At 40.2% G+C, this 24,608-nt stretch overlaps 1 protein-coding gene across 1 annotated transcript in view; it reads right to left on the bottom strand.

The window, feature by feature from the left end:
• MICU2 (mitochondrial calcium uptake 2) overlaps nucleotides 1-24,608 on the bottom strand; it is a 51,966-nt gene that overhangs the window by 638 nt on the left and 26,720 nt on the right. The window contains exons 3-11 of the mRNA XM_068984454.1: nucleotides 19,208-19,239; nucleotides 19,033-19,108; nucleotides 14,618-14,665; nucleotides 13,429-13,511; nucleotides 7,590-7,655; nucleotides 6,120-6,217; nucleotides 4,595-4,766; nucleotides 1,963-2,071; nucleotides 1,369-1,526 (exon numbers count right to left, since the gene is read on the bottom strand). Coding sequence (XP_068840555.1) covers nucleotides 1,369-1,526; nucleotides 1,963-2,071; nucleotides 4,595-4,766; nucleotides 6,120-6,217; nucleotides 7,590-7,655; nucleotides 13,429-13,511; nucleotides 14,618-14,665; nucleotides 19,033-19,108; nucleotides 19,208-19,239 — 842 coding nt within the window. The remainder of the gene's footprint in view (nucleotides 1-1,368; nucleotides 1,527-1,962; nucleotides 2,072-4,594; nucleotides 4,767-6,119; nucleotides 6,218-7,589; nucleotides 7,656-13,428; nucleotides 13,512-14,617; nucleotides 14,666-19,032; nucleotides 19,109-19,207; nucleotides 19,240-24,608) is intronic.

The following is a 24,608-nucleotide window of genomic DNA, read 5'->3' as shown; positions in this document are numbered from 1 at the left end:
AGAAAGTGCCTGCAGCACAGGTGAAAGCCAAAGGGAAAAGGTGAGATGAGAAGTGAGGCAAGGGTGGCCTCAGGGGAACCACAGAATGGAGTTTCCTCCCCAAGAAGAGAACAAAGACTTGTGACTTTCATATGTTGGTTTTAAAATGAAATCATTTCATAATGTTTTCTTTTCACAATACTTCATAATGTTTCTATTTTTCTGGTGAACTTCACTTAGCTACGTGGAATAAAAACGATAAACCTAATCTTGGCTAAAATTAAAAAAGAAAGAAACTGAGGTCATCATATACTTAATGAGAAGCCTTAGGAAGAAACAACTCACACAAGTACTTTGTGGTTATTATTTATCTCAGTTAAATGAAAAAGCAAAGGTGAGAAAACACTTGGCTCCTTGTGCCCACAGAGCGCAGCACTGCTGGAGACCCACCACTGGAAGCCGCAGTTGGTTTCAGATTATATTTATGGCCTTTTCTGCTCACTGACTTGAAGCTCTTCTCTTCAGTATGTTTTTGAGAAATGGCAAAGAGGCCCTGGGGTATGTTACAAGTTAATTGGAAAGGCTGGTTTAATTTCTACGAGTATGATTATTAACTATGAGGTGCTGCCTGTAAATCACTAGTAGAAATCATATCTGTTTATTTTCTATAAATAATGTTTGTAGCAGGAAGATCAATATGCTCGTCTCAGTTGTAAACGAACAGCACTGTTGATGTGAGTTCACCACGGCCTCTCCTGTTCTCACTCCTGCCTCCTCTGGACTAAATTCCTACTCACCCCTTGGACCCTTGTCTTCAACTTGTCGACGTTTCAATGTGCTTTCACGAGTATTTCTGGCAGATTCAAATCTAAACAAAATTCTAAGTTTGATCTGTCCCTCAGTTATAGACTAATATGTGAATCTGAGTGAATCATGTTAATAGTGAACATTTACTTCAAGTGTTTCAGTCACTACATTAAGTATGCTAATAATTCTCTCCAGTAGATTGTATTGGTTCCTTGTTGTACAGATGAGGAATCTGAGGGTCAGAAAAACTATGTAGCTTTGCAAGATCTGATAGTTAATACATGATAGGGCTACAGCTTGGGTCTTGGTATCTAACTACAACATCCAAATTAAAATTTGGAATCATGGTTCCTGATTCAGATTTTTTTTAAAAAGAAAACAAAAATGGTGGATCCCATCTGTAGGAGATACTTTTGTTGTAATTACTTATAATTTTGTTGTAATTGCTTATAATCTCTTTAAAAATGTTGAAAACTCCATTTAAGACTATACATTAGATCAAATTCTAGGTTTAGTTCCATTCACTTAACTACATATAAACATATAAGCTACATATACATTTAAAGACTCAAAATCTGTTACCCATAAACCTCGATGCATCCTGTTTTTTAACACCCCAAGAAACTCTTCATGACTCAGACACTCATCACCATCTAAATCAAAGATCTTGAAGACGGTGTCCAGAATATTGTTGGATAGCTCCTGTCCTGTTGCTACTTTGACTGCTCTCTTGAACTCCGCTGGAGGGAAAAAATATAAAAACTCATCAACCACATAAAATAGTCTAAGTCTAAATTTTTATTATTTGAGAAGTAAAAACAACTCTATATATTTATCATTTGGGAAGAAAAACAACACAAATACTCATTAAGAATGTGTTCAAATAATAAATTTGGCTGAAAAACGTCAGCAGGCTATTTTAATCTAATCAGTGTTTTGAATATACATTTAAATGTTTCCTCCTTCTCAGGGAGAAAAATAAGAAAGTAAAAGCAAAATTAATTGTTAATAAATTGTTTGGCAAATGGTTGTAAATCTAGAATAACCACACTGGATTAACTGAAAGGCCAATCAATTGTTTTTCTGGTAAGTGGTCCCTGGACTGATATCAATCAGTTAAAGAACAGGGTGACAGTATTCATAGATAGTAAAAATTCAGTGACTCACATAACTTACCTAGTCTGACAGGACGATGAGCTAAACTAAACATCTGCATGGCAATAGTGAAGTCTTCCAAGTGGGTTGCAAAATGACAAAATGACTTGAACTCTTCCAAACTAATGTTCTAAAAGAACAACAAAGTGAGTTTTTATTACAACTTTGTAAATTTATTCAACAATGTTATAACTATGAGTCCTCTTTTATATAACGAAGTCTATGAATGTAGTCTATCGAAGTCTGGGATGGACCCAACTGAGCACAAATGTGTGGACTTTATAGAGATTAGGAGGATCCCTCAGATTAAGTGCAGGGCCCTGGATGTGCCTGTGCAGAGTGAACACGGTGTGAACATGAGTGCAAGGCTGGGGGCGTGTGTCACAGGCCCGCTGTCTCCCCTCAAAGCCCTGAGTGAATTAAACACTCTGCACATCTATGTTCATCAGGCACTTGTGGATTTCCCGTGTCCCTGCTGTCTCTGCTCTGGTGTCTGAGGGGCTGCCAGGTGACCTGATGCTGGGGGTCAATTCTCAGTAGGTCTTCCGAGCTTCTCACGTCTCATAGACAGAGGCCCAGCTACTATTCTACTCCAGGGTCTTTCCAGGATATCTGTACAGTGAACAGCCTGGAGTAGACATAGTTGTCTCCCTCAGAGTAGGGACGACCGCACCTACTGTACCTCATGAAGGATTTGGGCTCCTTGGCTGTGGCGCAAACCCACCTCATGGGCCCTGGGGGACAGACGTGGTGCCTGGGCAGCCTCTACACTACAGACAATAACCTTCTCTGGCTCTGAGCTGGCAGGTTTGGGTCTTCTATTGGCACCCAGGAAGTGACAGAAGCTAACTTGCAGAGACAATATCTCGGCCGCATTAGTAATTAACACACTGCTATCTGAGATCCCATTTTCTACATTAAATACGGTAGAATGTCAGACCCTTCTGCGGTATTGATTTTTAAAGATCTCATTGTATAAAGAAATTGGTCTATTATTGTGATGCCAGTAATTCCTCCATTTTGTTAATTTTTCCTTTTGATTTTGATAATTTGGGGGGGGGGAGTGAGGACGGCAACAGATTTCTATATTTTATGCAGTAATTTAATCAATTTCAACAGAAGGCTTTTGGGTTTTACTTAGTACGCAGACCCACTCTCAGAGATTGTTTCCAAGTTTTCTTCCATACTTACTCAGTTTTCTCTTTAACTTTAGTTCTTTGATCCACCTCAAGTTTATTTCTGAGTCATGAGGGAGGCAGAGGTCACCTTCATTTTCTCCCTCAGATACCCAGTGAATTACCTCAGTTCTATTTATTAAGTTTTTTTTATGCAACCGATTTATAATCTGAGTTTACACATACTAAATTTCTATATTTGTATCTATCTCTGATTTTATTTTCTGTTCAACTGATTTGTCAAATTCATTGTCAGTCACACTGTTTTAGTTCTGATGTTTGGTGCTGTATTTTAATATCTCAGCTTTCTTTTTTAAGAAGACTTAATTCTTTTTAAGAGCATTTTTGGGTTCACAGCAAAATTATAGGGAAGGTGCAGAGGTTTCCCTGTCCCTTGGAACCCCAGCAGTATCACACAGGCTTGTGGCTTGTCTGGCTCCCTCCCAAGAATCTGAGACTGTTTTATGGATGTCGGCTGGTGGTCACGGTACCTGGTACTCCTCTGAGCCCTGTGCACTCAGGACCACACAGCTCTGCCCAGTTAGCTAGGGCCTTCAGGCCATCAGTCCAGCCACTAGCTCAGTGTGACATCTCCAGGCCTAAACATTTATTTGCTGGAACGTGGTTCACTCCTTTCTTTTCTGGATGGTTTCTAGCAGATGGTGGTGCTCCTTGGGGGCAGAGCCTTGGAGAGTCTGGTCCCCAAGCAAGGATGTGGGCAGTTCTACCCCCGGCCCACCATGGATGAGCAGCATGACTGAGAAGGTTGCTCTCCTGTGTCGGCTGCGGGGTGTCCAGGGCTGATGTGTTGGTGTACCAAATCAAGGCCGTGCAGACTGACCTGACACTACACTTAGGGGTTATTTAAGGGACCGCTGCCATGTTTGTAATATTAAGAGGTTCTGTTCAAAAGCAGGGGATGTCTCTACTGTTAGATGAGTTATTTCTTCTATCCAAGGTTTAAATTTTTTTCTATATATTTCTTGTTAAATATATTTCTAATTGCTATGTATCTCTATTGTAATTATAAATGAAACCTTCATTGTATTTCATTATATTTTCCCTCATCAGAGATAGCTTTAAAAAAATTATATAGAAACACATCCCCATGTCAAAAAAATTTTTTTTTGGAACAATAAAGTAAAAAAAAGAAAAAAAAAAATCAGGGGGCCTGGGATTGATCCCTAGTCTGGGAACTAAGTTCCACATGCCACAATTAAAGATTCCATATGTGGCGACTAAGACCTGGCACAGCCAAATAAATAAATAAAAGTAAATATTAAAAAAAAATCACTTGAAATCTTACCACTGTTCATTAATCATTACTAGTAGTTTGGCAGTCATCATTTCATGCATCATATAATTACATAACAGAGTCACTCAGTCTTGTTTAATTTGGAAGCTACTTTACTGAATTCTATCAATGTCTAACTTATCATTTCATCTTCATCACAAGCATTATAAAAAGCCACACCAACCTCTCCTGCTGATAGCTTCTCTCTCACATTTTTCCAATAAACATCTTTATTTTCAGTGTTAGTGAAAAAAAGGAGCCACTCTGCAAAGTCTTCTTTTCTCATGAAACTCAAACCTTTTGAGAACTGAAGGAACTCCATTTCTTGGACTTCCGCCTGTAAGTTTTCCATAAACCTAAATGTTGGAATACGAGATGGACGTCAGGACTTGTGGTTTCACCTTAGTGCTGTAACTAAGTGTGCGCCCACTCAGGAGCATGGGCACCCTGAGCAGTATCCCATGAGTTTCAATATACTGCAGGTCTCCAACCGTTTGTCCATCAGATCACACTTAGCAAACCGTCAAATTCAGTGTTGGAACCCAGGTTTGTCTAAATCAGATACTTTTTCAAAATACAATACTGTGTCTTTAAATAAGAATATTAATATCTATACTAATACCATAATTAGCTACCACAACAGTGTCTCTTGGTATCATCTTCCTTGTCTTTCCTGGAGACGTACAAGCTGTATGTCTTTATGAAACAGTATCCTTCATCTGATAGGCTGTAAGGAGGAGACTGAGACAAAGGGCAGAAAAGGCAACATCTTTCTAAAGATGTTCTATAGAAACATCACAGGCCTATAGAAACAAAACTAAAAGCTCCACACTCACATAAAGAGCTTCTTGTGGAATTTCTAGGATTACTTTGGGCAGGTAAAAAATTATATGTTTATAATATATTACATACACACATATATAAAACATGTATGGGAGCTATTTTCTGTTATTACTTTACAACTTATGAAAAATTTTAAAGATTACTGAATTCTAACTCAGTACACCCATAATTTTAACTTTAGGGTACCCTACTCCATCCAACAGACAAGTTCCTGAAAAACTGCATTTAAAGCATTCTCTGTTCATTGCATCTTTTTTAAAAACTGCATAATGGTGTAACAAATTTCACAGGGCCCACTACTTACAGAAACTCTAATTCAGAAAGTTTAAAGAATTCTAAGTGAAATTATTCCCTTTAAACAACCACCAAGCCCAATGATTTTATCTCCTAACTGTGTCTTGTCTCTCACAGGATCCCTCCTTTGCTGTTACCCCTGTCCTGCCAGAGTAAGCCCATCTGACCAGCACCTTCCACGGTCCCCTTCAGGGCCTCCCTCATGGGTGTAACTCAAGTCCCAGGCCTCAGGGCCTCCGCCCTCACCTCTACCCTTCCCTTTTATTTCTACCAGACCCAGCCTCTCTGATTCCTGCACAAGGCACATGTTCTCATGCCTCTGTGTCCTTGCTATTCTCTGTCCCTTGGTCCCTCCCCGCGCAAACCATTTCTATCTGGTTAACTGATGTATTTTGAACATAGTAACTTTAGTTTACACTTCATAGGTTCTGCTCTCAGAGATACTACAGAGACTCACACACAGTATCTGGTCTTACGGTATGCAGTTCTGGGACATAAATACATGTATTCAGTTGTTTCTTTACTTCTTAGCTATAAAATTCCCCTAAATGAACATATATATTTGCATTTACCTTCGAAATTCTTTATAATGAAGTTTCCTTTCTCCTCTTTTTCCAAAGAAACGTATCTGAAGTGTTGTGTTAATTTCAGGTTCTTGCACCGTTTGTTCCTATTAAAAAAAGATAGAATAATTTGAAGTAAATTATAACCAAGAACAGAAATGGATCCTGGAGCCTGGACAATTCCTAGGACAATACCTACAAAAGATTTCTATAACAACTACAACAAAGTGCATAAAATAGATGCAACCCTTCTGTTCATCACTCTACATAACACTGTTCTGTATCACCAAGAGAAGGCGAACACCCATGGCTAAACACAGAGAGGACTCAGGAGGTCTCCACAGAGAACAAACTCTGGATCAGGCCAACAAGAGAGCTTACAGCAGTAAGATTAGTTATTTCAAAATGTGCCCCCTAGGCACTTTCTAATGAAGCAGGACTGAGAGAATTAAAGCAGGGAAGTCTGGAACCTTTTGCAGGATGCTAGAAATCTGAAACACTAGCTTTTCCTAATTACAAGGTCCCCAGGTGAGGAGTCCATTCAAGACAGTGAGAAGCAGGTTCAGAGACTTCCTCCTTCACAATGTCAATAAAACAAACAAACAAAAATCAGAACGGCTAAAAAGATGATCAGCAGCAACTAAACAACAAAGGGGGTATACATTTAAACCAAATTATCTGAAAAAGAACAGCTACAGAAAGACAGGCTGGATTCAGGTGTTCCCCAATCCTGCCCCCACCGCCCAGAATCAGTGGCAGGCAGGTGACTGTTGTGTGGGAGTGGGAGAACTCGTCAGAACTTGGGCTGTAGAGGGGCAGGCAGCTGGCGTGGGGGCTGAGGCAGAGGATGGGCCAGCTCCCACGACTTTATATCTTCGGGCACCATTCAGCTGAGGGATAGTCAGGACCCAGAGAGAAAAAATGTGCTTGGAGGGTGAACAGGGCTGTGGTCTAGGACTTTAAATGGGAATCCAGGAGAGCGAGTGCACTGAGTCCTCCAGGGAGTGCTACAGGACAGGGGTCACAAACCCACACCTGCAGCTCAGAGCCAGAAAGGTAACTGGGATCAGACAGGGTGGGCACAAGGACAAGTTCACCAATCCTCCGCCAGGCAGAGAGTCAGCCAGGTAAGCACTGGGCCTGTCTCCCAGCCCAGGATGCACTGTCCCCATGGCAGAGACCACACAATGCTGGCTGCTAGGTGCTCTTGGCTCCCAGGGTTGGCCCAGGGGAAGTGGCAGCAGGTGCTGAGAAGAGCCTGAAGCGGGGACATAGACCAGGGTCACTGGAGGGGGGTTCTGTCCTGCACACATAGTCTGGGTGAATCTTCTGAGCTCTGGATCATGTGAATATGGCAAATCTATTTAAAATACTTAGAAAAATTTTCACAACTATCTGGGAATCCTTATTTGAAAAAATAGGATGGAGAAGCTACTCTAACAACATCTGCTTGGAAATACTCAATTTATTTGCAAATACCTGGTATTCCATTTCATCGCTTATTGCTGTCTTCAAGTCATCCTGTTTACTTATGATCTTCTGCAGCTAGGAAGAGGGCAAACAGGAATTCAGGTGCAGGTCTACTGGATTTTTAAAAACAACCTAAAAGACAGATGCTAAGTTTCTATTATAAAATGTATACTAGTTATTTGTTAAATAATAAATTATTTTTGCCTTATGACTCCTAATAGTTTTTTCCCCTTAGATCATACAAGAATCAAAGATGAAAATGGATATGCAAGTATTAATATTATTACGTTTATTACAATTTGGATCATCTTTTCTCCTAAGAAAGCTGGCTCACTTAATTCAGTCTAAAAGCGTCACATTAAGGTATAAAAACATCATGATTATCCTCATCTCCATGAGAATTTTTATTCTCTTCTCTTCCTATCTCCTCTATCTTTTCTCTATCTCCTCTCTTCTTTTTCTATCTCTGATGCTTCATGGACACATTTCAAGTACCCAGCTCTTAAAAAAGCTATTCATATCCTATAAATGTTCTCCCCTTGTCTCTTAATGCATTTATAAAGCATTAAAACAATTTAAAGGCTTACATCTTTCTACTAATTATGAAACTATCAATAGTACCTTAAGACTGAATACATTAAAAAAAAACCTACCTACCTTTCAGAATCATTTGTACCAATTCTCACATGGAAAGCAAATTAAAACAAAAAAAAAATTAAATGTAGACAAAATCTCATACTATGGATCCAAATCAATTAGGAGACAAACCTTTGCCCATTTTTTCCTAGGCTATTTCTTTGTTAGTATTGAAAAATGCTGCCACTAAATTGCAAATTATCTTAAATGCAGCTGCTTCTATGAGATTTGTTTTAGGCATATGGTGTATCTCTAGTTCTCTAAAGCCCTCAAACTTTTCAACATTCTCCCCTCCTCCCCCTCCCCCCCACTTATTTCAGGGAATAAAGCTGAAAAACTTTCATTTTATCCTTTATTTTTAAATTGACAACTGACATACTGCCAAGTTCAATGCCCAAACATTTCTTGCTTTGTTTCCCACACCTCCTAAGGTCTTCATTATGGCTTTCCTGATAGCTCAGTTGGTGAAGAATCCATCTGCAAGGCAGGAGACCCTGGTTCGATTTCTGGGTTGGGAAGATCCCCTGGAAAAGGGATAGGCTACCCACTCCAGTATTCTTGGGCTTCCCTTGTGGCTCAGCTGGTAAAGAATCCTGCAATGTGGGAGACCTGGGTTCGATCCCTGGGTTGGGAACATCCCCTGGAGAAGGGAAAGGCTACCCACTCCAGTATTCTGGCCTGAAGTATCCCATGGACTGTATAATCTATGGGGTCACAAAGAGTCAGACACAATGGAACAACGTTCACTTCCACTTTTTCATGGAGAATTTCAGACACAGCAGAGACTCCTGTAACAACCCAACATACATGCATTATGTAGCCTTCACAGTTAGCTGCATCCAGCCATTCCTGGTCCAGCTGCACTTCTCCTACCCACTCCCTGCCCCACCTACCCCACCCCTTGCCCTACCCCACATCCTGAAGATAATCTCTTAGGTGCTTTCCCAGAAGCTTCTGGTTTCAGTTTTCATGCTTACATGTGTATCTCAAATACATTTTTGTGTACGGTGTGAGGGAGGGGTTGTGGCTAATGTTTTCCATGTATATATCCTATCCATTTGTTCTACTGTCATCTGTTGAAAAGACTTTGCTTTTCCCATTAACTGCTCTGGTGTCTTTACTGAAAATCAAGTGATCATGTAAGTGTGGACTCCATGCTCCATTATCAACCTGTCCATTCTTTGGGCAATGTCATAGTGTTGGTGTCACTGTTGCTCTGAAGTATCTTAAAGTCAAGTGGAGAGAGTCATTGTATTTGTTTTTGATGTGGGTCATGACCAGAGGACTAGGTGCTGCTCAAACGACTGTTCTAAGTGCTGGAACACAGTGGTCATGGACAGAGAGTATCCCTGCTCTCACTGAGCTTAAGTTCTAATGGGCTAGAGGTAACCAACAAGCTAACGAACAAACAGGAGAATTTCAGACAGTGTCAAGTGCTGTGACCAGAAAAATCGGAGATACTGGGCAGGGGCTTCTATTAAGACTGGCTCCTTCTGGAGAGTTCTCTATGAGGACAGGGCATCTGGGTGGAGCTCTGAGTAACTAGCTATGAAAGGAAGGGGGCAAGTCCTTCTAGGCAGAGGAAGAAGAGTTTCTGGTAGAAACAGAGGTGCTTTGTTAGACAAAAAAAAAAAGTATTTTTTCTTAACATTAGTGGTGAAAAAAGCCAGGAGGACACATTCAAACACACATTCTGAAAGTCTAAGAAAATACAGCCAAAATGACCAACTTCATACTGATCCATATTTTCAATTTCAGGCTGAAAATGAAGAAAAGTGTAACACACAGGTCAATTTAACTTATTTTTGCTTTCAGGACGGATCATGAGAATTTAAATTCTGGAGTAAGAATACTATTCCAGAATCAAGAAGAGTGAATTCTACTGAAGGTCTTTGCATTTAATAATATCTTGAGCAGGAATATGTAGCATTCTAAAATGATAACCTCACTGCATTAAAAGCACAGCCCTTCCCACCAGTGTGGGAGAAATGTGAAGTCAGAGGACCACCTAAGGAGAAATTCACACTAGTAAACAGACTTGTCATCAACCTATTGTTTAAAGAAATTGCACTAAAATCCTGGCACTCATCCCAATAAGCAGATGCACCATCTATCAAGGCAAAAGACTAAATTGGTTTACTATTACCGGCTTTGATCACTGGTGGTGGTGTTTGTTACTATCTGACAGAGTGGATACTGGCTATACTGGCTTATACACAGAGTGGCTATTTTACTCACTCTTGGGATGAAGCTGTGAACAATACACCAACCAACACAGCCAGGAGATCAGGATGGTAATAAGATAGGGGTGTACCACATCACACAAAAGTCACAAACTAAGAATTTTATATTTTGGGACATTTTCACAAGACTTTATACAAATCTATTACTTTCCATCTGCTGTTCCAAGTCAGTCTGTTATATTTATGTTTAGGGTATTAAAGTAATTTTCATTACTTTTCTAGCACTTATGGTGGGAAGAGCAAGTAAAATTCACTGGAGAAACATTCAGATAAGTTGGAAGAAGGAACAAACACACAAAATCCTGCCTTTTAAACTCTGCTTTTCTGACCTGGAAAAAGTTGTTGGTTCTTTTAATGAAATTTCAAGCAGAAGATGCTATATACCTAGGCTTCCTAATATAATGATCATGGAAATGAAATAATTATTCAAATAGTTAATATAAACATAGTTTTTTTCTCCTCTACACTGTTTAAGTCAACAAACTATCATCCTCCATGGGTTATCAAGTTTAGTGTTTTATTCCTGAGATCAGCACAAAGAACCTTTTACGGGCTTAGAAGGTTGAGCTTTATAAACTGGAAAAAAAAAAAAATCAGTGATGTATTCTAACATAATTTTTTTTCTTGTTTTCTTAATTCATGGAAATGCTAAGAATTTCCCAAACATATAAGAAAAAAATGTAGTGTTCAGAAAGTGGTCCTGTAAATTTAGAGTGTTCAAGTATTATGTTAAAAAAAAGTACTTGGGAAAAAAAAAGTACTTGAAAAGCTTTAAGGTAAGTGTCCTCAAGATGAGATATGGTGATACAAGCAACTGGATGCTTCAAACAGGTGCAGACGGGATTCCTCAGGAAATCCCTGTAAGAAGAGCCCATCCATAGGCTTTGCAAATTTACTAAAATAATTGATTTTATGTATAAGAAACTCTCAAAAATTAGAAACAAAGGATATAGCAAGAAAGATCTTAAGCAGGGAATGCATTGATAAATCAGTTGGGATCCTGTAAAAATTAGATTTACAACTATTTAACATTTTTAGAAACCATGTGGGAGAGGGTGTACAGTAGGTGAATAAAGTGAATGCCAAGACCGTGTGAGTGAGCAGGCAGTGAAGCCACAGGGGAATGGCCCTGTCTTTCAGTTGAACATGCAGCCAGTGTCAGTAGCTGCTCAGTTATTTTAAAAAGTCTATTAACCTGGGCAATCATTTGAAAAAATAAGGATACCAACGTAACAGATACTTAAGTAAGTAACATCCATTTTAGAACCAAAGATAAGTAGATAAGTAAAAAATTGTTGTTACATCCCACCAAAATAAAGAAAAATAAAACCTTAAGCCTTCATGAAGAATATGGGGGAAAATGAAAAAACCACAATAGGTATAAATTGGTGCAAATTTTACTTATCTACATCCATTTTAGAACCTTTTCTTCAGAGTGAAGCCAATGACTGAAGTTGTTATTACTCTTGTATATAAAAGATAATTTATCATCTGCAGTTTTTAGTTTCATTTTCATTAAAGTGCAGCAAAAATACAAAGAAAAACAGGTGAAATTAATATCTCAGAATTATGACTTTATCACATATTCCATATAAAAATAAAGGTACTTTACATTCCTTTCTCTTTTCTTCAAAATCCAGTGTGTATTTTACACTACAAGACATTGAGGTAATATAGTCATAGGACATACAGGCACACCTTGTTTTATTGTGCTTTGTTGATTTTGTGTTTTTTTACAAATTGAAGATTTGTGGCAACTCTGCATTGTCAGATGATAGTTAGCATTTATTAGCAATAAAATGTTTAAATTAAGGCATGTGCATTTTTTTTTTTGAGATATAATGCTATTCCACACTTAACAGACCACAGTATAACTTCCACCTTCCCTAAAAAACTGAAATATTTGTGTGACTTGCTTTATTTTACTGAGATGATCTGGCCCACAACCCACAATTTCTCCAAAACCCACAATTTCTCCAGGGTGTACCTGTACTTGATCTGTATTTAGGTTTCATATAAAAGCAAATAAAAAGTAAATAAAGGTAAAAATTAAAAAGTAGAGTCACATACTCAAGCTGTTTCAAACATAGTTGAGAATCTGCCAATACCTGAAGTGAATGTCAGTTTTTCAATGTAAGTTTTAAGTGAACTAAAACTTAGAAACTCAGGTTTCTTAGTCACAGTTATTATTTCAAGGGTTTAACAGTCCCATGTGCTACTGGCTACTTAACTGAATTTAAGTTAAGTATAGACTCCCACTTTTATATATAATTTCAACAAGCTTTGTTCTCTCTCTTCCTATGACACTGGAGACTGGAAGAAGCACAGATGAGAGAGCTGAGGCATTTTCTCCATAAAGTGCTCCTCTAGATGAACACGGAGCTCTGCCTGGCACACTCCCCACTGTTTACGTGCACTGATGCACTTCTGAACGTTACTGCCAACTTCCTTGGAATGGAGTGAGATTTACTGCTGCCATGTAACACAGTTATGTATTGAGAAACATCATTTAAGCATATTTTCAGCTTTTCAATTATGAGCCTGCACAAATTCCTAGAAAATTCGCACCAATTTATACCTATTGTGGCTTTTTCGTTTTCCCTCATATTCTTCATGAAGGTATAAGGTTTTATTTCTCTTACTGTTTTTTGGTGGGATGTAACAACAATTTTTTACTTATCTATGAAGCCCTTTCTGTTGTATTATCATTTGCTGAAATCAAAAAAATAAAACTCTACAAAATGCAGGCGCTTCAGCTCATTCCCTCTTCCAGAATCTTATCCCCTGTTCTGTAACTGTTTCCTTAAGGGTGTATTACAGAAATTTTAGTATTTTTGAATGTATATAGAATTTTTTGACACTTCATATGTTGGCAGTGGATATAATTTTCATCTTAATAAAAATGTAGAATTACCATGCAAGCCTTCAGGTGTTTTATGATAAACCAAAAATAACTAGAACCTACTTACCTTAAAAAATTCCTTTTTCTCAACCATCTCATCACCATCTGCATCCAGCATTTTAAATGCAACATGAAACCCAGAATGGGGTTCTGCAAGTGAAAAATGAATCATCACATAAACGTTGATGTATGTGCTGCTAAAGTGAGCATGTCATTACATACATGTTGGTGGAATGCAAGTATCTGAAGATCTACAGGTCCTCAAACTTGAAACAAGCCACCAGAAACAACACAAGTAAGCACCTAAAGTAAACAACAATCCCTTCTCAGGATGGATGACAATTCTCAAAGGCTGGTACGTGTCCATGGTGCGCTACTCTGCTGTTAGGTGTTCTGCACTTCAAAAGCAAAATCCAATTGAGAACTTCATTTATTTCTTCAGCTCTGCTAGAGGCTTTCCTATGTTCTTATATACCTTGGCTATTTTCACACTGATTGACATTTGTGCCATGTGCTCAGTATTGTCTGGCTGTTTGCGACCCTGTGGACTGTAGCCCGCCAGGCTCCTCTGTCCATGGGATTCTAAAGGCAAGTATACTGGAGTGGGTTGCCATTTCCTCCTCCAGGGGATCTTCCTAAGCCAGGATCGAACCCACATCTTGATTACTACTCTTTATTTCCCTTTCTCAGACGAGGGTTTTGCAAGAACTATTTTGAAATAACTTTAGACTTACAGAAATACTGCAAAGCTGGTCCAGGGAGCTCTAAGGGGCCCTTCACCCAGCTTCCTCTAAAGTTAGCATCTTATGTAACCACAGGATATTTGTGAAAACTAAGAAATTCATGCTGGTGTAGCATTTTTAAACTAAACTACAGACTTTATTTGGACTTCATGTTTTTTCTATTCTAGGATCAAACACAAGAAAGCCTGTTGCATTTAGCTGCTATGTCCCCTTATCTCCTCTGAGCTCAGAAAGTTTCCTAATATTTCCTTGATTTTCATGACCTTGGCAGTTAGAGGAGAGTTACTGGTCAGGGATTCTGCAGAATGTCAGAGGAGGAATGTTTCATATTCCTACAAGAAGGCTGCATCTGACTCTGAGACAGCAGTGGGCGGATAACCTCACAGCAGTGCCGCCTTGCAGGCACAGGAACTGCGGCACCAGCGACATCCTTAACGATAGAAAAGTGAATCCAAACCTCTCGCACCAGGAGAGAGGATTCATATGATCGATAAGCAAGACTGGAGCACTTACTGGTGAGAATCGTGAGCAGGAAGAGATACTCAGTGTAGGAGATCAGCCCTGAAAGGGAGAAAACACCAATATCAGATAATCAGCTTTAGATGGTTTAGAAGTAACCAAACACATGCTTCTCGGAGCCTCCACCCGATCAAAACACATACATTTTTACTTTAAACTACCTCTTTCCTACAGCGGAAAGTTTTCTTAAGAGAGTCAAATATAGTGAAGTGAAGTCGCATAGTCATGTCCAGCTCTTTGCGACCCCGTGGACTGTAGCCCACCAGGCTCTTCCCTCCATGGGATTCTCCAGGCAAGAATACTGGAGTGGGTTGCCATTTCCTTCTCCAGGGGATCTTCCCAACCCAGGGATCGAACCCAGGTCTCTCACACTGCAGGCAGACGCTTTAACCTCTGCGCCACTGAGGTTTATTAGGTCACTGTTACTAGGAATGAGGGGAATGGTCGCTGGCCAACAGGTAAAAGTGTCCACTGGAGGTTTCATCTGCATGTCACTTTGTGTAATTTCTACTTTTACTATTAATAGCATTTCAAGTGAAGCAAATTCACAAATTCAGGAGAATGCCAGAGATTTCAATACACCAGAAGTCAAACTATGTTTTTAAAATGAAGAAACTAATCTCTATAGCCGTAACTTCATTTTCATCTATAGGCTGTCCCTCACCATTTTCCCCCTTCAGTTTCAGCTTAACTGTTGAAGAAACCTGGTCCTTTGTCCTGTAAGGTTTAAGTGTCTAGAAGACTTTGTGAACTGCATCTTTTTGGTGTCATTCCACATGTTCCTCTAAGGTCTGTATTCTCTACAAACTGGTATTCAGATCCAGAGCTGAGCTGAGATTCAAGTTTGGCAGAAATTCTTTGGCAGAATTCTATACTGTGCTGTGTACTTTCACCAGGAGGCCAGAAGGCAAATGTTTACAGGAAATACTAAAAGCCACCAAGAGACGCAGACAGTAAGTTATACAGGGTTTAAACAAAAGGTGAAGTCGTTTCCAGAGTTGAGATGATGGGAGAGTCACAGAGGAAGTAGTTCTAATCGTGGCCTTTGAACGACGGGCAGACCTGCATGCCAGGGTGGGGGAAGCAGAGGCATGTGCATAGGGGAGATGCAGCTGAAGTGAGCCAGGAGAAGCGAGGGCTTGTCTGCAAGCGTGTGCCTGCCGAAGAGACCCCAGGAAGTGCAGCGGCGGCCGGGTGGCTTGGAGATGAGGAAGGGAGTGGGTTGAGGGTGACAGTGCGGCACATCCTGCTGTGAAGGAGGACTGTCCCCAAGGGCTCCAGAGAGCACAGCTGACGCGGGGTGAGAGCCGTGCAGAGCAAGGTGGCTGAGGGTCTGACCACTCAGGTGGTCCACTGCTTCAGCTCATAGGCAACTTCAGGTATATATTTTAAATGCTCTCAATGACTTACAGGTTTTTTTATATCACCAACTTTTCTGATGTTTTTATTCTGAAGCAGGTGTACTTCCCTTTAATAAAAAAGCCCACAGTAAGTCTCTAGGTATTTTTTCCTAAAAACATTCAGTGTTTACATGAATGGAGAATAAATTAAGTGTGTTTTGTCATATCTCATACCTGAGAGAAATGCTCTAATCTTAGTTGAAGGATCAAAGTATTCCATCCCTTGGCAGCCTCAAAAAAAGTGAAGTGTTTTTTTTTTTTTTTTTCTGATTTTCAAAGGAACACAGCAATGTGAAAAAACCACCAGACTGATGGACTGAGCTGGGCTTGGTGCCAAAGGGGAACCTCAGCTTTCTTTTCTCGAGACACAGGTATGTGTCCTGTGTGTGGTGGGGAGGGGGCTTTTCGAAAAAGAAACTTCCAGAGTCTTTCTTTGAAATACTGACTTAAATAAAATGCTTGAATAAACACAGTTGAGACAGTGTAAAAATAGCAGCCTACACTCTCAAGACAGATTATAGACAACACTGCTCTCCAACAGCATTCTAGGCAGCTGCCTCTGAAAATGCTTTTAAGGAAAACTGACACTTCTGAATATTTATAGGAGAAACAGTTTAATATATGTTTGTTATATTGAATGGTAAAATAAATGCTGTTAAATGGCAATGTTTCAAAACTGCATGTCAAATAGAAATTTTAAATAATTTACATTAAAAAATTTATTAAAGAATCTTTAAGAGCCACTAGTCTCAAGAGGTGATTAAGTTCTATTAGTTACCATGCTTCTCAACAAACATTTTAAATTTGGAATCATTGAAAAATACGACCTGCTACTGAAAGCAATTTTGAGAACTCTGTTCCCCAAAGAGAAATTACTACGTGAATCACAGGAACATATTTGTATCTTACAATATATCTTATAATTTATATTCAGTATATCCCTGAGGATAGCATTATGTTAAGAATTCTGCTCAGTTTTAAAAAATACATAATAATTATAACTTATAATCTACTTTTCTTTATAATAATGCCTGGAGGTGGACTATTTTCTTACTTCAAAAAACTGTAGTACACTAGCAAAAGTACATTATCTTTTGCTAGTTACAGTATAATAAACATTTTGAGTTTTTTTAGGTGGTAGAATAGAATATTTTAAATTGCTCCAAATGTAGCTAAATTTTACATTCTGATTTTCAAATGACTTCATTCGTATCAACAAAGGGTATATCTGGAAAAAGGTGTATCTGTTGAATCTTTCCTATAAAACGTTCAGCGCTTTTTAAGTTGGAATGTGCATTTCAACTCATGTATTTCAGAGAAAAACAACAACAAAAAAAACTGGTTAAAGTCCTTCTCTCACGACTTTTTCTTGTTCTGTTTCCTGTTAGCTTCTCTAAGAGATGGGAGAGGCGAGGATGAATTCAATCAATATTCAGGAGGCAAAATTAGAAAGATGTCTGTTTGACTGCCTATGAAGGATGGGAGGACAAAGAGAAAGAGCTCAAAGCTGTTTCTAGGTTCCAGTGAGCAGCACTAAAGGCCAGGAGTGAAAGTAGCTCAGTCATGTCCGTCTCTTTGTGACCCCATGGACTGTAGCATGCCAGGCTCCTCTGTCCATGGAATTCTCCAGGCAAGAATGCTGGAGTGGGAGGCCATTCCCTTCTCCAGAGGATATTCCCAATCCAGGGATTGAAGCCAGGTCTCCCGCACTGCTTACTGTCTGAGCCACCAGGGAAGGCAACGGTCAACAGAGCCTGGGGTAAGGGCGCTCACTCCTGGAGAAGTGGCAGCACTTGGCGAGGGCAGTTGTTCTCACTAGGCCTGTTCACGCTCCTTCCCATTCCTTACCACCATGCAGCTCTGCTTACCTTCCTTGTTGCCAGCCAGTTCTACTCCTTACTGTTGGCTGTTTTTAGGACACCCCTGCGTGGATGGCAGGAAGTGAGGTTTCTGTGCCTCCAGCCACTGCCCAGCACGCCTCCTCTCCCACTCTGACGTGAGTGCTGTCATCCTATTCTACCGTCACCTAGCCTCCCCCACCCTTTAAAGCCCCTCAGCTCCCTCCGCCCAGACGGCTTTCTCACAACACCCCACCCACACCCCACTGCTCTCAGCATAGGCCCAGACTCCCTCTCTCACCCCCGGAGTGGGTCAGGTCCGCTCACTCTGGCTCATGCCCAGCTGCCCTCACGACCACAGCCCACTTGCCAAACAGCCTCTGTCCTCTGCTGATACGCCTGCAGCTGGTCTTTCTTCCCCCTTCCTGACTCAACCCACCACACGTCCTGCTACCACCAAAATGCTGCTGTGGATGCTCCGAAATCCCCCTCCTCAGGAAACGCCTTCGGCTGAGCCCTGATGCACCTGAGAACAGGTCCTCCGCTAAGGACAGTGGCAGGCCCACTCTGCATGGAATGAGAGCTGGTCCTCCGCCAAGAAGGACCACCCCCCTACCCCCGCCCACTCCACAGAACCCCATACACTCAGAGAGGCCTCCAGTCCCTTTATTCAACACAGAGCAAGACCCCCTTGGCCTCCATCCCCCAGGGCTTTCAGCTCACACCAGACGCCCTTCTCCGTGTTCTGCCTCCAGGATCCAACCCAGTGCTACACCTGCCCTCACCCTCCCCCTAGGACCACAGCCCAGCCTGCTCTCAGTGACGACCCTTCCTGGCTCCAGCTTGGGCGGGTTCTCTGACAAGGCCTCCATATTCTCTCCGAGGCCTTCTCTTCATACTTGAGATGCTCTGCCTCATCCTTTACCCAAGCTTAATAAAACTGATGTTTAAATACTTTTTCTGTAATTGCTCAAAGAGTTTGTGAAAATTACTTCCAATGTAATGAGTACTTTATTATGATTTTTAAAAATCTATTAAATAACACAGCGTTATAACATCCTCTCTGTAGATTCTCTAATATATATTCTCCTATTTATAGGTGCAAACCTCATAACTCCTTAATAATGTTAAGTAAAATGCAACTGGAATTTTAACAACAAACCAAAGTTACCTTTATCGCCGAGGTCTCTAAAGAAAGTTGATCCACAACCAGCTTTTTTGATTCCTGCTAGTGTGTCCTCGATATCCTTTAAATACACATATTATAAATCTTTCATAAATGAAATAATTTATAAAAATTAATTTTCCATCTTAAAAAAAAAAGAGATCTCCCCTCCATTGCTTACCTTATCTGTCAGCCTCTTGACAGAACTTTTACCTATAGCAAAGAGGAAATATTATTGAGTGCCCATATATTATAATACCTTGGTAAAACTCAGCTTCCATTAAGAGAGAAAACTGCTCGAAAGACAAAACAAGTTTATAAAAAATATGTCTGGCAATTTTAGCTAAGATCTTTAAACAGAAGTTACAAGCCAGAGAACTCGAGACATGAACACTGCAGTTGTGTGTCAGACTCATCCTCACTGTCACTGCGCTCCAGACACATGGGGTCTTCTAACTGCCTCTGACCCATCATAGCTGTCCAAGAGAAATAAATCTGTGCCAAACACAAATGCTTTCCTTACATGATTATTAAAATCTGTCTCCTTTTGCTTTAATTCATTATAAACATATACACACACGTTTCAGAATGCTACCTTTTAAACCTTGAAAAGTCCTTAAGTTCACAGCTCCCCAGTCAGATCTAAAGGCTGCCCAACACGGCTGTTCATTCTAAAGTGATGTTACTGTTAACAGTTTCCTACTAGGTAACAGATTAAAACTCAGGCTTTTAACCATCTTCTTTAGACTGACCTCATTTTCTCTCATTTACTGTAAATTCTAAAGCAATCACATTGCTTGTTTGGTTGAAGACTTTTTCTGAAGACAGCCTCAAGCCATTTTACACATCCAGAACACTGAAAAGTACGTTGTTTATTTTATTTCTTCTGTAAGCTATGTGCGTCACTAAGTTCCTTTCTTGTTCTCAAAATTATCTTATCTATAAAGGTCCTTCAGGACAATTACAAGTGTATGAGAATTCACAAGACAGGTTAAAAAAAATAATACCTTTAGACGTGTCCTTTTGCAGTTTGGGATGCTTACATTTGGATTATAAATCTACTGGGGACAAATTCTATTATCTATTGTTAATAAATTACCAAGATTTTATTTTTGCATTAATAACCAAAAAACACTAGTTGTGAATATGACTATATAAATTTCAGAAACACCTATGACCATGTTGGTAAGCTTGCTGCTGCTGCTGCTAAGTCACTTCAGTCATGTCCGATTGTGACCCCATAGACGGCAGCCCACCAGGCTCCCCTGTCCGTGGGATTCTCCAGGCAAGAGCACTGGAGTGGGTTGCCATTTCCTTCTCCAATGCACAGAAGTGAAAAGTGAAAGTGAAGTCGCTCAGTCATGTCCGACCCTCAGTGACCCCATGGACTGCAGCCTTCCAGGCTCCTCCGTCCATGGGATTTTCCAGGCAACAGTAGTGGAGTGGGGTGCCATTGCCTCCTCCAGTTGGTAAGCTTAGGAGCCACTATTTTGGAATGATTGTTTGCTGCTGATAAACTAGTAAGTGTTACCCAATGACAACCAGATTTTAATGCTAGGTCTATTATAACACGAGATCATCAAACACACAAACGCTCCCCGTTATTTCATGTTCACTACAAGTTCTGCTTCATACTTGTATAGGTATTTGATTATCAAAAATGGAGAAACCATGTACTTAATGAACGTCTCTTGCAAAAATTTTTTCAAAACGGTATCACTAATTAGAAAATGGTAAAGAAATTATCTTGGCTGACAAAAAGTTTGGGGTACATTCTGTTACAAAAAATTCATTTTCAGGTTAAAAAGAAAAGGCAGAGCTCCTAGTAGAACATGTAGTCTCACTTCCTTTCTCTTAAGTCATGAACACTTCTCTGAGTCAGAGGGGACTGTGGTGTTTTACACCCAGGATGCTCTGCTGGGGTTTCTTTACGCCTCTCACCCAGGCTGCTGGGTTTTACACCCTTTACTTATGGGCTCCTCCAGGAGAGAGACCGGGCATCAGAGTAAGAGATGCAAAGTCTGATGTACATGAGGGGCATGACCACTCTCCATCTGACAGCAGCAACCACATAGGGACACAGGAAATTCAGTGCGATACAAGGATTCCTTTTCTGGCAGTCCTCTTCCCTCACTTTTTAAAAATGGAGGTAGAGTTCATGCACAATATTAGTCTCAGATATATACCACAGTGATTAATAATTTTCATAAGATATTGGCTATATTCCCTGTGCTGCACAGTGTATGTTCTTGTAGCTTATTTTATACAGAGTACTTTGGACCTCTTAACCCTCTATCCCCATCTTGCCCCTCCCTGCTGCCCTTGCCCCACTGGTAACCACTAGTGTGTCCTCTGTACCTGTGAGTCTGTTCCTTTTTTGTTACATTGCTTTATTTTTTAGATCTTCATATAAGTGATGACATAACAGTATTTGTCTTTCTCTGATTTATTTCACTAAGCACAATACCCTCCAGGTCCATCAATACTATTGCAAAAGGCAAAAGTTCACCGTTTTTTATAGCTGAGTAGTACTTCACTGTATGTATATGCCATATCTTCGTCCTTTCATCTACTAACGGACACTCGGGTTGCTTCCATGTCCTGGCTATTGTAAATAGTGCTGCTACATGTGCACAGATCTTTTCAAATTAGTTTCTTTCTTCTTTGGATACATGCCCAGGAGGAGTGGGGTTGCTGGATCATATGGCAGTTCTATTTTTATTTTTTTTGAGGAGTCTCTACTGTTTTCCACAGTGTCTGCATCAATTTACATTCCCACCAACAGCGTATGAGGGTTCCCTTTCCTTGACAGCATTCGTTATTTGTGTTCTTTTTGAGGGTGGCCACTCTGATTGGTGGGAGGTGATACCTAATTGTGGTTTTGATTTGCATTTCTGTGATGATGAGCAATGTTGAGCATCTTTCCATATGCCTATTGGCCATCTGCATGTCTTCTCTGGAAAAATGTCTATTTAGGTCTCCTGTCCCTTTTTCCTTTTTCCCTTGAGATTGAGCTGAATGAGCTATTTATATATTTTTGATATTAACCCCTAATCAGTCATATTATTTGTTAATATTTTCACACACATACGAAATTCATTCTTACTGTTTTCATAGCTATTTCATACATATTCATGTTCTTATAAAAAACAACAGCCAAAAAGACAGATTCAGAGGTGAGGCTGTCGTGCTTTGTGGTGCGAGTGTGAAAGGATGGAAAGTCCACGGTGGCTTTTCTGGGCAGGGAGGGATAAATCTTCAAGCACTACAATGGAATTTTGGCTCAAGAAGCAGAATGTTCTAAAAGCCTCCACCTACTCTGGAGATTCCAGCACGTGGTTTTCACTGTTTACAGAGACTTCTGAAGTTGAAAACCAGGAACAAGCACACCATGTTACAGGCAAACAGCCATTTTCATACTTAAAATAAGTAAAACTGCATTACTACATATTAAGTACAGTTACAGGTCAAATAAATCTTTGCCAAAATAAAGTTATTTGATAGCCATAACTATAAAAACATTGCTAATGGTACCTAATTCAACTTCATTTTGCTAGAGATCAGCAGACACTCGACACATAAAAATCAGACAATAGAGACACTTACATTGTTTCATACTTTTTGCATAAGTACATGGAAGAGCTCTGGCATCAATATCAGGACTGGCGTTAAGAGCTGATTACGCCAACACTTGGTTGAATTCAGTCCCAGCAATGATGGAAATCATTGCGTTGCATGCAATTTCACAGAATCTCATACTTAGAATGCTTTTACAAAGGCCATCAGAAGAATAGTAATGTGCTTTGGGCTTAGATTATAAAAAGAGTCATGTTTTAAAGATTTCATTTCATTTATTTCATTTCACACTCATCTCTTCTTTTTAATGATTCCTTTTTACATCATTCAGAGAACAATAAGAAAGCTGATGAAAAGCTTAAGAGTGTCTAAAGACTGTAAGGGTGGAGGGAAACTGACCTTCTTGAATATTTTCCCAAGGAGGAGAAATCTGTGTTTAAAGAAAAAAGAAAAAAACAAAAAACCATGGTCGATGGGCTTTAAAACCTGCTCTTCTCACACTGGAAAATGCCTCCTTTCCAGTCAGGCTGGGGTTGGGGGTGGTCGTGTGCCAGGGGACAGATGAAAGTTTTGCCCACCTGCAGCTTGACAGCTACAGACATGGTTCTCGGGCCCATCTGGGGGACGGGTATGCACGTGTGTCCACAAGAAGGCCTGCAGAGGAGAGCGTGTTTCCGTGAGTGGATGGCATGGTGCTCGATGCCGCCAGGGCAGACAGCGCTCACGGCCCAGTCTTGCCCACGTGCTGACTCTACTCCACTTCAGGGTGGGGAAGGAGACTTCTCAGTGAGGCCTTGGAAGACCAAAGAGCCACTATTTGGAAAGTGAATTTATCAGAAGCTTTACGTATTTAAGACTTCTGCATTGGCTCTTACAAATCAGCTCACTTTTCTGATAGAATTGCACTAGGTGAAAATGTTTTGGTTTAGAACCAACATGAGGAAAGCATATAGAGAGCCACGTTTTTATTATTTTAGTCTCTCCATTTTTTGAACAGTATAATAATTTTTAAATTAATATTTTACACTGGCAACAAGGATTAGTTTTATATATACATTTTTTTATGCTTTACTGCGACATTTTACATACCACAGAATCCATCTATTGAAACTGTACAGCTCAGCGGTGTTTAGTATATTCAGAGTATATTATATTAGAATATAGTATATTCAGAGTGGTACAACCATCACCACCATCTAATTTCAGAATGTTTTCATCAGGCCCCCAAAAGAATGAAAACTCATTAGCAGTCACTCTCCTGCCCCTACTTCTGGGCAACCACTAACCTACTTCCTGTCTCTGTAGACTTGCCTGTTCCGGACACTTCATACACAGGGAATCAAGCCATGTGTGGTCTTTGAGACTGGCCTCTCCCATCCAGCATGACCTGCTCAAGGTTCACGTGTGCTGCCGTGTGCGTCAGCAGGCAGACCTCGAGGAGTGTGGGCTCAGTGCTCAGCGCCCTTTGCCTCTACTATAAGGACATGACATCTTTCACGGCACTTTCACACGTGTCCTTTAACTATTCCTCAAACTTGCTGATCAAAATGATCACCTGGGAGTGTTTGTTAGAAATATGGGAATATAGGACAGGCAGCCAGATATGGACGAGAGGGAATTACTGATTCCACGGCCCTATCTCAGACCTTCTAAATCAAAATCATGAGGGGAGACACGGGAAGGACTTGAAATTTCAGCAAAAGGCTCTGTCTGAATTTACTATCAAGTAAGCTTGGGGAATTCTGTCATCATCTCTGATTAGAGAGAATGAAACGGTACCCAAAATTACAGAGTGGGAAACAACCTCAGAGAGGTGGAAACTCAGCCCCAAATCAAATAGCTTCAACAGTGGCAAAGATAAAAAGGATCTCTTTTACCTGCAACAATTTTAAAATTTAAGATTCATTTGTAGAATTTCAAAAGTCTTAAGATAAATCCACCAAGACACACACTCACCCAGCAACTCTGGCACATGCAACACAATAAATTCTACGGTCACCCTAATT

Source organism: Capricornis sumatraensis, chromosome 12 (genome assembly GCF_032405125.1).
Source record: "Capricornis sumatraensis isolate serow.1 chromosome 12, serow.2, whole genome shotgun sequence".
In the NCBI taxonomy this organism is placed as follows: Eukaryota; Metazoa; Chordata; class Mammalia; order Artiodactyla; family Bovidae; genus Capricornis; species Capricornis sumatraensis.
The sequence above is the reverse complement of the archived record's forward strand: the minus strand, read 5'-3'. Positions and strand labels throughout refer to the sequence as shown.